We start from the raw sequence: 12,126 nt of genomic DNA on the forward strand, positions 1-12,126 counted from the left end.
ACCTAACCTAACAAATAGATGTAGCCACATAAGATGTCTTATGTGGAATCCTAATAAAAAGGTCACCAGTCATGGTGACCAGTAGTAGTCTACGCTTACGTATTTTTACAATTCAATTCATTTAATTATGAAATCATATGACATGTAACATTTATCCAAATGGCTCCCCAAAGAAAAAGATAAAAGCACTTGATACTGGGTGACCACATATATAACAAACGGTTAACGAACGAACAAAATAGACAAAAAAGGAAATAAAATAACCAAATTATGACCAAACTCTAATCATGAAAATAATAAAGGAAAAAAAGAGAGATAAAAGAAAAGAAAAAACAAACATTTATGAACCAAGATCCAAAAGAAAGTTTTTAATTTTTCTCTTAAATAAACCAAGGTGCTCCTCCGCCCGAATGCTCTCTGGAAGAGAATTCCAAACCGTAGTACCTATATATCTGACTAGTACCTAGATATCTAGATATCTGAAAAAACAGGTCTAGTTCCACTTCTGTATTCGATGACTAGATTATCAGCATTGCGGGTACTATAACTATGAAGTGATTTATTTTCTGTAAAAAACCATTAAATACCTCAAGATTCATACAATTCCAACACTGATACGAGAATATTCCTGCTTGGTAGTTATGAAGTTGCCGGACATGAAGCACTTTAAGTTTAAAATAATAGGCCTCAGTGTCATTAACTTTTTTCCAAGTATCCATCATTAAGTCGTATCGTTTTGTTTTGAAGATTTTGTACTCGTTTAAAATTTGAATAAAAGCTGCTTGGCCACAACACACATCTATATGAAATATAAGGATGGCCAAAAGCATTTTAAAAAGTAATAAAATTTATAGTGGTAAAAAATTCTGGTAAGAGTACTCGTGCGATTTTCGTTGCAACGATATCACTATGACGTTTCCATGAAAGAGTATAATCTAGGTAGAAACCAGGGTGTCGTGTCCCGTGAACTTTTTGTCCGGCTCCTTCTTAAACAAAATTTTTCCGTTAATGTCCAGGGGCTTACCTAGTCTTGAATATAAAATAAAACTAGCCTTCGGAATCATGGGCGTACTTAGCTTCTTGCCTATGGGGGAGGGGGCAGCCGTAATTACCCTTCGGAAAAAATTTCCGGATATCCATTCATTAGAAAACACTGTCAAACTTGTTAAACACTTAGTCTGCTTCTTTTCATCAAATTTATTTGGTATAACACGATGTAGTAATGTGTACAGGGTTACCACAACGGTTAGTTCCTAAAGTTTCGAAATTGCCCATTTTTGTGTGCTAAGCAACGATTTTTGGTGCTACAGTAAAAAAACAAATTTTGTGCGTGTCGCTGTATTTGGACATTTCTGTTTTTTTCCAGCTTTTTCAACCATCTACCTTTTATCAACTGATTTCTAGTCATCTAACTTTTTTCAACTGCTTTTTCAACCATCTGCTTTTCCATCCATATCTAGTGTAAATTTGAAGATCTAGGCGGAGCAACTGCCCCCTTATCCTCCCCTCGTATGCCCATGTTCGCAATGTTAACAGATTGTAAGCTTAAACTAGTGAAAACATGAAAACTTTTTAAAACACGATTAGCCTTCAAAATCAAACTACATAAACACCGACTAAAAAAATGTTAAAACAGTGTCATCAGCAAAAGAGGTCAGACAAGAATCTGGCAAGGAAAACCTCGTTGCAACAACATATACCAAATGCAGCAGAGGACCAAGCACCGAGCCCTGTGGGACCCCATAAGTTACAGAAAATGGGCCTTTTTTGTTAATTTAAAGGTTCATTGTTTTGTTGTTAAATAGTATTAGAATTATATATGAGTTAATTATTTTTTAATTGATTATGTCTGAATTATAATTGAGTAGTGATCTTTTGAGTATTAGCCTCCTCTTGCATGCTGCAATATTTAGTTGTTTTTTTTAGCCTCCCTTGCATGCTGAATTTTCTTTTGTAATACAAGTGTTCACTGTTTTCTCTCACTTGTCTGAAAGGGTGATCTCCATGGATCTTTTTTCTGTAGAGTTTGGTATCCCTCAAGGTTCAGTTTAATTCTGACAAGGGTCAGATTTATGTTAGTGATGATGCGGCTATAAGCCAAAATCCAGCAGCTTGTCGTCGCCCATGTAACCTCAAATCACTCCATGTCAAAAATGTATATCACCATCAATTAATGAGGATGTTTTAGTTGCTTTTGCTGACAAGAGAAACCTTAGTGCTACTGTCAGAACTGAGCCTAAGATCCGTGTCAAATTGGTTAATTATATGAAAGGGTAACCATTGCATTCGATGTAAACTACCTGGTACTTAACTGAGCTTTCTCACTGGTTTTTCAGGCTTGGCCCCAACTGTCTGAAACTCATCTCTCAAGGACGTCTCCTTGAGATATACACCTAAAAGATCCGAAGATCGGCATGTATACCCAAAAATCGGTAAGTCTGTCGGGCAGGCATAAGAAAAACAAGAAATCTCCCACGGCCCTCTTTAGATGCCCCGAAGACATCCGATCAAAACTTTGAGATAATCATTTTGCTCAAAATAGACAAAAATTCTAGTTCAAATACATCAAAGGGCAAAACATGTGCGTAAACATGTTTAGATGGGCAAAAACTCGTCAGTATGTACAACACTGGAAATATGTACCAGCTGGTACCAGTATGTACCAGCTGGCTGTAATCGTTGCAGTCTACGTGTATTTAAAAAAAACAACAAAAAAACAGAAAACTTGTTGCATATACCTTAGAACCTTGGGGTAAGTGGCGCCAAAACAAAAAATTACTAGAAAATTCGGGGACGTCGCCCTAAGTTAAGAATTTTTTTTATTTGTTTTCTTAAAATTTCGTTATTGTTTCTTAGTGTTTATAGAATGAAGCACTCTCACTAGCATCAGTTCTGAGTGTCATTTGCTGCTGAAGGCCGGCAAGTTGTGGTGGACTCCCCTCGCTTTGAGGCATGTGCTACTGACGAGTTTGTTGAAAGTACAAAATGGCTTTTGATCAGATAACAATTTATATTTATATTATGTATACCCTTATATATAACCTTATATGAAATCCAACCTCATTGTTTAATCCCTTCTCCAGAAAAAAAACCAGCTATGACCTACTGATTTTCATTAGAAGCGTAATTTTTATATCTTTCAGTTTTCTTTTCATACTCTTTTGTGTACATCTTTTGTATGTAAAGAGGGCATAAATAAATTATTATTATTATTAATTAATTATTTATTATTATTATTATTATTATTATAAATAGATGCCTATTTAAAGCTGGGTTGACTCTGGCTGAGCTTAAAGAGCTACGCCACTGACCCCCACTTTCAAGCCTAGCGTGCCAACCGTTGATATTTGGTGAAATGGAAAAACGCGGAATGTACTTTCGCTTTTCTCGTTTAAGTGTCATCCAAAAAGACGTAACCTGCCGAATATAAGGCAGTGCTGCAGCTTAATAAAAACTGGAGCGATGAAATCGACCGAATCGCAGTTTCACCTGTCTAGTGAGGTCAGCCCTTCGTCTTTACCACGAGGTTCAAGGATGTTGGACACAGAAAAATAATGTATATAAGTTCATCAAAATGTTTACCCTATCGTGCGTGCTATCAACTCACTAGTTTCGGAAGTAGCTAAATGGTTTGTCGGGGCGTAATTTTTCTGTGGGGTAGGGAAGCAATTGCCCCTCCCAGATCTTGGTTTTCCCCCCATACCCCAGTTAGCCACCCCACCTCCTCCACTTCCAGCTGAAATTTAGTTTCTTCAAAAATATTGTCAAAACTAACATAAGCCTGTTAGTCCAAGCATTCACAGAAACGGGTCAGTTTTTTATGATAATACATGGCTCATTTTTCAGTTTTCACTGTCGTTTTCGTTTGTCTTTTAAAATTGGCTCCTACTTTAACCCCCCCCCCCCAGGATTTTGCTGGAACTTACGCTATTGATGGTTAGCAATTACTTTTCAATTCTATTAGTTACTCAGAAATATGAAAAATCATATAAATTCAATTAATCCTGTTAAAAAACTGAAAAAGTATCGCTTAGATAATAAAACGATATTTTTGCTTTTGCAGTTTTGATTTGAACCACTACACAAAATATATGAGTCAATTGAAATAAAATATAACATACAGATTATATCCTTAGGAAAAAATGTTGCAAGTTTACGAATGATACCAAATTTTATAGTTAATGTATTTGAAACTTTCTCAATATGTTCTTTAAACAATAATGACTCATCTGTAGCAATTCGAAGATGCCAAGTACCAGCTGCTATTGAATAGGTCCATGGATGGCACCAGACCATCCAAAATCAGCAAAATTAAAGTTATCAGTGGTAATAACAAATTTGTTACTCATACAAATATCTAAATATATATTTTCTAGCGATAATATTTAATGAATTAACCAACCATTCAGTCAGTTTTGCACATGCAATTGGGATTTTGTCATCAGTAAGGCCGTATCCAGGGGGGTCAAGGGTTTTGACTCCCCACCCAACCCTCCCATGAAATTTTTGTCTGACTCGTAAAAACATAAAAAAAATGCATACAAATTTTTGATACGTTTACACTTTTTTGTTTAAAAGTTCTGAAGTTGTATTTTTGGTATCCCCTCCCCTCCAAAAAAATAAAAATTCTGGATAGGCTGTTGATCGGAAAAGAATATTTTGATGATACATTCAAGAGTTGAATTAGTAAGTTTTAAAACATAATTTCGTTTTTTTTTCCATGTGAAAATTAGCTTAAATTACATTTTTTTAAAATATTTTTGACAACAAAATATTTTTAGAAAGTCAATATGACGATTTTGCCTGTTTGAGCAAGCCAAAAAAGTAACACTGCCATATACATTTAGCAACAGAGGACTTAAATTTTGGCAACAACAGATAGATAGTCATGAGAAGACGGTATGACGGTTCAAGTATTTCTACTTTATTTTCAGGAGAATTCACTCGAAGAGCCTTTCTCAACAATAAGCTAGATTTGACAAAAGTAGAAGGTTTGGCTGACTTGTTAAATGCCGAGACAGAATCACAGCGTAAACAAGCATTACGGCAAGTTGGTGGTGACCTTGAACTGTTATACAAAAACTGGCGGAGACAGATTCTTAAGGTGCTGTTTAAATTTATTGTTTCAACCGTTGTGTGTTCCCCTCCCCCCAAAAATATATAGAAATTTTAAATAATTGTAAACATAGTGTTTATTTAAAATTTTGTTCTTTGAAATATTGTTAAATCTTTGCAAGTAGCAAGGTAGCAGGTGTATATTTTGGTTTCTTTTACCTGGTATCAAGCAGTTCGTCGTGGTAACAAACTGTAAGTAAGGAGCAGCCCTGCTCAATAGTAACCAAAAATTGAATTTTGATATTAATAGATCTATCAAAAGAATCAGCTTATTATTCTGATTTCAGATAAGTTTTAGTGTAAGTTTAGTGTTACCATCAAAAGCTATGAGCCTGAGAAAATTTGGCTGACTTTCGAAAAAGGGGAAAAGCTCCCCTTTAAAGTCAAGGAATCTTAATGTAAATCACACCGTCAGATTCAGCGTATCCAAGAACCCTGTTGTAGAAGCTACTATAGTAAAGCTCCCATCTGCCAAAATGTGGATATTTGTTATTTTAGCGAGAAGAAAGATCGTAGATGCGTGTTTGTTTTTTTGTTTGTTCTCTCTGGTGGTGATCGCATCAAACCAATAGTCTTAAAATACTGGGGAAGGGCTCATTCGAACAGAAATTAAAAATTATAGTGCCCTTTTTAAGTAACCAAAAAGATCGGAGGGCAACTAGCCCCCCTGCCACCCTCTGTTTTCTCAAAGTCGATCCGATCAAAACTTTGAAATAGCCGCTTTGTTCAGAATAGTTGAATGGCCTTATAACTATGTCAATAAAGATGGCATGACCCCCCCCCCCACAGCCCCGGTTAAGGGATGTTGTTATGGGGTATTGTCCGGGGGAAATTCTTACCGGGCTAGAGCTTTATAGTGTATCTTAGCGTGGGGGGGGGTATTTCCCACGGGATAAATTCTCCATGGGGGAATTTTCAACGGGATAAATTATTAAGAGGGAATTTTCGGCGTAAGCAACTTTCTGCAAGGGGGTACGTAAGGGGATACTTTTGTCTTTTTGTCCCAATTCGTTAAGACGACTCTTGAAACACAAAATTCGTCTAATCAAACTGTACGTGGTAACGAACTGTAAGTAAGGAGCGACGCGGCTCAATAGTAACCGAAACTTTAAAAACGGAATTTTGATATCAATTGTGTCCCCCTCCAAAAATTCTCCATGGAGAGTTTCTTCAACGCAAATCCCCCCGGAAAGATTCCACTCTCGCTGAAAATTTCCCCTGAAAATTTCTTGCGGACGATTCTGCCTGAAAATTCTCCTTAGTATACTTTCATTTGAAAAATATTTCAGTTTCTGATCGTTTTTCAACTACCGGAAATCTCCCATCCGTGGGCTTTTTCCCCATAACACCCCCCTCTGTGGAAAGTTGTTCCTGAAAAAAAAACATGCAGAGTTTTTTTCGAGGAAAATTCCCCCCCACGGAGAACTTCTCCATGGGGTAGAAATCCCCCCCATGGAAAAATCCTCCTTACAATCCAATCCCACTCAAAGTTTCCTCCGGACAATTCCCCTGGTACATCTCCACATGTAAAATTGGATCGACAAAGAGAAAGTAAGACAGTTTAGAACAATTTGTACATGAATTTTGTCAAATTCCCACGTGTAAAATTTTTCCATGGAAATTTCAGCCAAGGAAACCTCCCATGGAAAATTCTCACCGTAGAATATCCTCTAATCTGAAAATCCCCCCCCCCATTGCAAAAAGTGTATGTATAGGGCCTACTCCCCAATAACAAATACTGTGCGTAAACTGTGGGTAAATTTTACAACTTACAGCCCTTCTCTCAAGGGCTTTGGGGGTTCGTGTTATTCCCAAAGGCATATTTACTGGGTTTTCCTACTATGCTAAACAAAATGGATATCTCAAAATTTTAATTGATTGTGTTTGGGAAAAAAGGAGCGTGGAAGGGGGGCTAGCTACCCTCCGATCTTTTTAGTCACTTAAAAAAGGTACTAGCACTTTTAATTTTGGTTGGGATGGGCCATCTCCCGATATCCTAGGATTAATTTTTCCATACGACCACCTCTGGGGATAACCAACAAATAAATAAACATGCATTTGAGATCTCTGGTCTTGCAAAAAAATACAATAATACAAAATTCCACATTTTTGGAGATGGGAGCTTGAAACTTCTGCTACAAGATATACGCTGAATCTGATGGTGCAATTTTCTTTAAGATTCTTCGACCTTTTATGAGTGTTTCCCCCTTTTTCGAAAATCAGGAAAAAAATTCAGGATCGTTGCTTTTGATGGGCAACACTAAACTTAATCTTATATATATATATATATGCAATCAGAAGAAAAATCCAATTCTTTTGGTATGTCCATTAATATCAAAATTCTGTTTTTTAGGGTTCGATTACTATTAAGCCTTACTTACTGTCATTACCAATTCACCATGTTTGATTCTTTCTTTTCGGTTGGTCAGAAATCCAAACATGAAAATGCATATTTATATGCCACGGCTCCATCCGATTGGATTAGAATTTGCTGTGGAGATATTTCGTTATCTATTTGAAGCAAAGAAAAAAAAAATAAAAGAAAAATAGAATCAAATAGGTGGGAAAAACGAAGGTAGCCTCCGCCAAGTCGTCTTCAGTTCTCAGAAGAAAAAAAAGCGAAAACAAAAGCAAAATCGTTTCAAGGAAACTTCACGAGAAGAGAAAAGACACTGATCTTTATTCTATACATTTTATTTTATTTGATTCTATATTCTTTATTCTATATTTATGCTGATTATTTGATTTTATTTTTCATTTATTATTTTTTTCTTCTCCGCCTCATGCATGATGTATAGCCAGTATGGTTTTGGAAGGTTCTTTATTTCAAATTTGTTTTTCCGAAAACTAGAGGAGGCCAGAGACGATGTTAGGCAATATTAGGCGAGAGAGATGGATGGAGTAATAGAAAGAAAGAGTAGGAGCGAGGAAAAGAGAGATGGTGGTAAGGGGAAAGAGAGGGATCTGAACTTAAAGACAGCTGATGATAGCTGTTCCAGTAAATATTTTAAGGGCATGAAAAGCGTTTTGTTCCTTATTGCAAGTGTTTCTAATAATTTACTTTTGTTATCGCTAATGCTTGATAATGAGCGTCATCTTAAGATTTCGCAAGTATAATATTTTGGAATATTTTGGTTCTTGAGAAAGCGCCGGGAAAAGTGGAGGAGGAAAAAAAGTCATAATATTTGGTCAAGTTTTTTCTTGTACAGAAGCAATGTGTCTGTTTAATCCCCTGTCCCCTCGTAAACCAGGATATCTTTATTTTGACTGCGAGTACTCACAACGAAAACGACTATTCCAAGGCCACTTCGGGAGTCTGTTTTTAATGGAACAAACAGAAATTGAAGATTCGTAAATGCAAGCTAATACGGAAAAAAAAGAATAAGCGAACCCAAAAAACAAAAAAAATGCAAATTCAAACTATGTAGAAAAAATTTCGCATGCCAAATTCCTTGATTGAAAACAAATCCGGAAGGGTGTGAGCACAAAAAAAAGTCCGAGAGCGTATCCAGAGTTTTATTGGGTAAGGGGGGGGGGTGCTTACAAGAAAACTTTGAAAAATATGTCAACAATCTCTCCATACACATTCTTATTACATTTTTAGTCAGAGATTTTTTTTTTTTGGGGGGGGGGTGAAATTCTGAATCCCACGCCCTTCCTCCTGGACATGGTATTTTGAAGGTCACGCAAAAAACCGACAGACACAGACAGCGCAGCAATATTAATAAATTTAAAAAATTACATCCATGACGTCTCTGTGGTGTTGTTGCTGTTAACAAAAATAAATAAAAAGGGTGTCAATTACTAATATGTAGTTTCAGAAATGGAAAGAATATATGCTATCGGATTAATGACCCTTTAATTGTTCTATCATTCTTTTATTTCTCCCCAAAGATTACGAGTTTTTCTTCTTGAAAATAAACAAAAACGATTTCAAACAGTTCGTGGTAACGAACTGTAGTAAGGAGCGACCCGGCTCAATAGTAACCAAAACTCTAAAAAATGGAATTTTGATACCAATACCTACATCAAAAGAATCGCATTTTAATGTTGATTTTAAATATATAAGTTTCATCAAGTTTAGTCTTACCCATCAAAAGTTACGAGCCTGAGAAAATTTGCGTTATTTTAGAAACTAGGGGGAAACGCCCCCTAGAAGTCATAGAATCTTAACGAAAATCACACCATCAGATTCAGCGTATCAGAAAACCCTGCTGTAGAAGTTTCAAGCTCCTATCTACAAAAATGTGGAATTTTGTATTTTTTGCCAGAAGGCAGATCAATAGTAACCAAAACTCTAAAAAATGGAATTTTGATACCAATACCTACATCAAAAGAATCTCATTTTAATGCTGAACGGAAATGAAAAGGGCTCATTCTAACGTAAATGAAAAGTTCTAGTGCCCTTTTTAAGTGACCAAAAAAATTGGAGGGCACCTAGGCCCCCTCCCACGCTAATTATTTTACCAAAGTCAACGGATCAAAATTCTGAGATAGCCACTTTATTCAGCGTAGTCGAAAAACCTTATAACTATGTCTTTGGGGACGACTTACTCCCCCACAGTCCCCATGGGAGGGGCAACAAGTTACCAACTTTGACCAATGCTTACATATAGTAATGGTTATTGGGAAGTATACAGGCGTTTTCAGGAGGATTTTTTTGGTTGGGGGAGGGGTTGAGAAGAGGGGGATATGCTGGGGGAACTTTCTATCGATAATTTGTCATGGGGGAAGAAAATCTCCATGAAGGGAGCGCAGGATTTACTAGCATTATTTAAAAACACAATGAAAAAATAAATATGAAAAAATCTTTCAGCTGGAAGTAAGGAACAGCATTAAAACTTAAAACAAACAGAAATTATTACCCATTTGAGGGGCTCACCTCCTCCTAATACCTCGCTCTTTACGTTAAAGTATTTTTAGTAATTTCAACTATTTATTCTACGGCTTTTGTGATTATGGGGTCATTCTTAATGAATTGGGACAAAATTTAAGCTTTAGTGTAAAGAGCGAGGATCTGACAAGGGGGCGAACCCCCTCATATATGTAATAAAAATATGAGGATACAAAAGTTCTTTACGTAAGCTAATTTATAAGTTACGTAAATCTTTTACTAATAAAAATATTCGTAAAAAATTAAAAGTTCTAGTTGCTTTTTTAATTAACCAAAAAATCGGAGGGCAACTAGGCTTCCTCCCCCGCTCTTTTTTTCTCAAAATCATTCGATCAAAATTATGAGAAAGCCATTTAGCGAAAAAAAAAATGCAAATTTCGTTTTAATTATTCCTCTGCGGAGAGCCAAAATCAAAACATGCATTGATTCAAAAACGTTCAGAAATTAAATAAAAAAAACAAGTTTTTTTTACTGAAAGTAAGGAGCAACATTAAAACTTAAAACGAACAGAAATTACTTCGTATATGAAAGAGGCTGCTTCCTCATCAACGCCCCGCTCTTTACGCTAAAGTTTTTTACTGTTTTAAAAAGAAGAATTGAGAGACAGAGTCAAACTTTAGCGTAAAGAGCGGGGCGTTGATGAGGAAGCAGCCTCTTTCATATACGAAGTAATTTCTGTTCGTTTTAAGTTTTAATGTTGCTCCTTACTTTCAGTTAAAAAAACTTGTTTTTTTTATTTAATACATATAAGAATTCAGCAAAACAGTCGCTAGAGGAGACTGTGTAGAAGTTTTTTGCGAATAATATATATATATATATATATATATATATATATATATATATATATATATATATATATATATATATATATATATATATATATATATATATATATATATATATATATATATATATATATATATATATATATATATATATATATATATATATACATATATATATATACATATATATATATATATATATATATATATATATATATATATATATATATATATATATTTATTAATATATATAAATATATTAATAAACAAACTCTGATGGTGAAAGGAGAATCGCAGTAAATTTCCTCCCCCCCAAAAAAATTGAACAAGAATCTGTTTTCGGACTTTGTCAAATACAAAATAAAAAAAAAATTCATTGTAAGGGGAATTTGGTAAAATAGTCTTTTTTGCGTCTTGCATGGAGAGACTTATCCTCTTTCAGTGTCTCTTAGATTAATCATTGAGGCCCTGTCCTGAATAATTGTTTGCTTAAATATGCGCTCGTTTTTAACCCCCCTCCCTTTGGTGCCATCAGGGGGGCAGGGGGCCATGCCCCCCCCCCCCGGAAATTTGGGGCTATAAAGTAATTAGAAGGAAATAAAAGGAAAAAGAAATGAATAGGGAAGAGCTGAACCATGGAAAAAATGTGTGCTGCCCCATTGTTGGGTGCCTGCCAATAGTTTTTTTTACCCTTATTAAGGAAAATATAAGTGCTATTTATGACTGAGGGACCCCTTTCCAGTTTTACACGAACATTTTTTATATGTGATTTGGTTGGAGCAAAAAAAAAAAAAAAATCAAATATATCGTAGTATTGACTGTTAAGTAAATAATGATCTTTGCCAACAACGAAAATATAAGAGCCTAACCATTGATAACACTCAATCAAAGAATCAGTTTTTTATGGTGATTCTAAATATTTATTTGTTTATTACTATTTAGTGCAGTTATTAGTTAACAAGAAAGTTCTTATAATTATAGAAAACCCAAGGAAAATGGGTAATTTTGGAAAAAGATGCCGTCAACTTTTGCTTGTATTGCAAGAGTACCCATGAGCTGATTATATGAAGCCACTATAATCAGAAATGTTTCTCCGGAACGGAATGCTGGAAAATTTTGTATTTTCCCTCTGAACGGATACGTTTTTTTGTTTTTTATTATCATTTTTTTTCCAGGAGTGATTGTATTTATCAAGTTGTCACTTTGAAAAAGATTTAATTTTTTACAGTTATGACACAGGTTTTTTTTTACAGGTATTCAAAACTGAATTAAAAATATTGAATTAAACAATATTATTTGATTTTTTTAATTTTAGTTTAAAGCGGTTTATCC

At 35.1% G+C, this 12,126-nt stretch overlaps 1 protein-coding gene across 5 annotated transcripts in view; it reads left to right on the plus strand.

The window, feature by feature from the left end:
- Positions 1-12,126, plus strand: part of LOC136035673 (tRNA modification GTPase GTPBP3, mitochondrial-like) — a 287,196-nt gene that overhangs the window by 26,698 nt on the left and 248,372 nt on the right. For 3 of the 5 annotated variants that reach the window (XM_065717591.1, XM_065717595.1, XM_065717593.1), the window contains exon 5: positions 4,935-5,104. The exons of the other annotated variants lie outside the window; for them this stretch is intronic. In XM_065717591.1, the coding sequence (XP_065573663.1) occupies positions 4,935-5,104 (170 nt within the window). The remainder of the gene's footprint in view (positions 1-4,934; positions 5,105-12,126) is intronic. 5 annotated transcript variants of the gene reach the window in all.

Source organism: Artemia franciscana, chromosome 14, assembly GCF_032884065.1.
Source record: "Artemia franciscana chromosome 14, ASM3288406v1, whole genome shotgun sequence".
NCBI lineage: Eukaryota > Metazoa > Arthropoda > Branchiopoda > Anostraca > Artemiidae > Artemia > Artemia franciscana.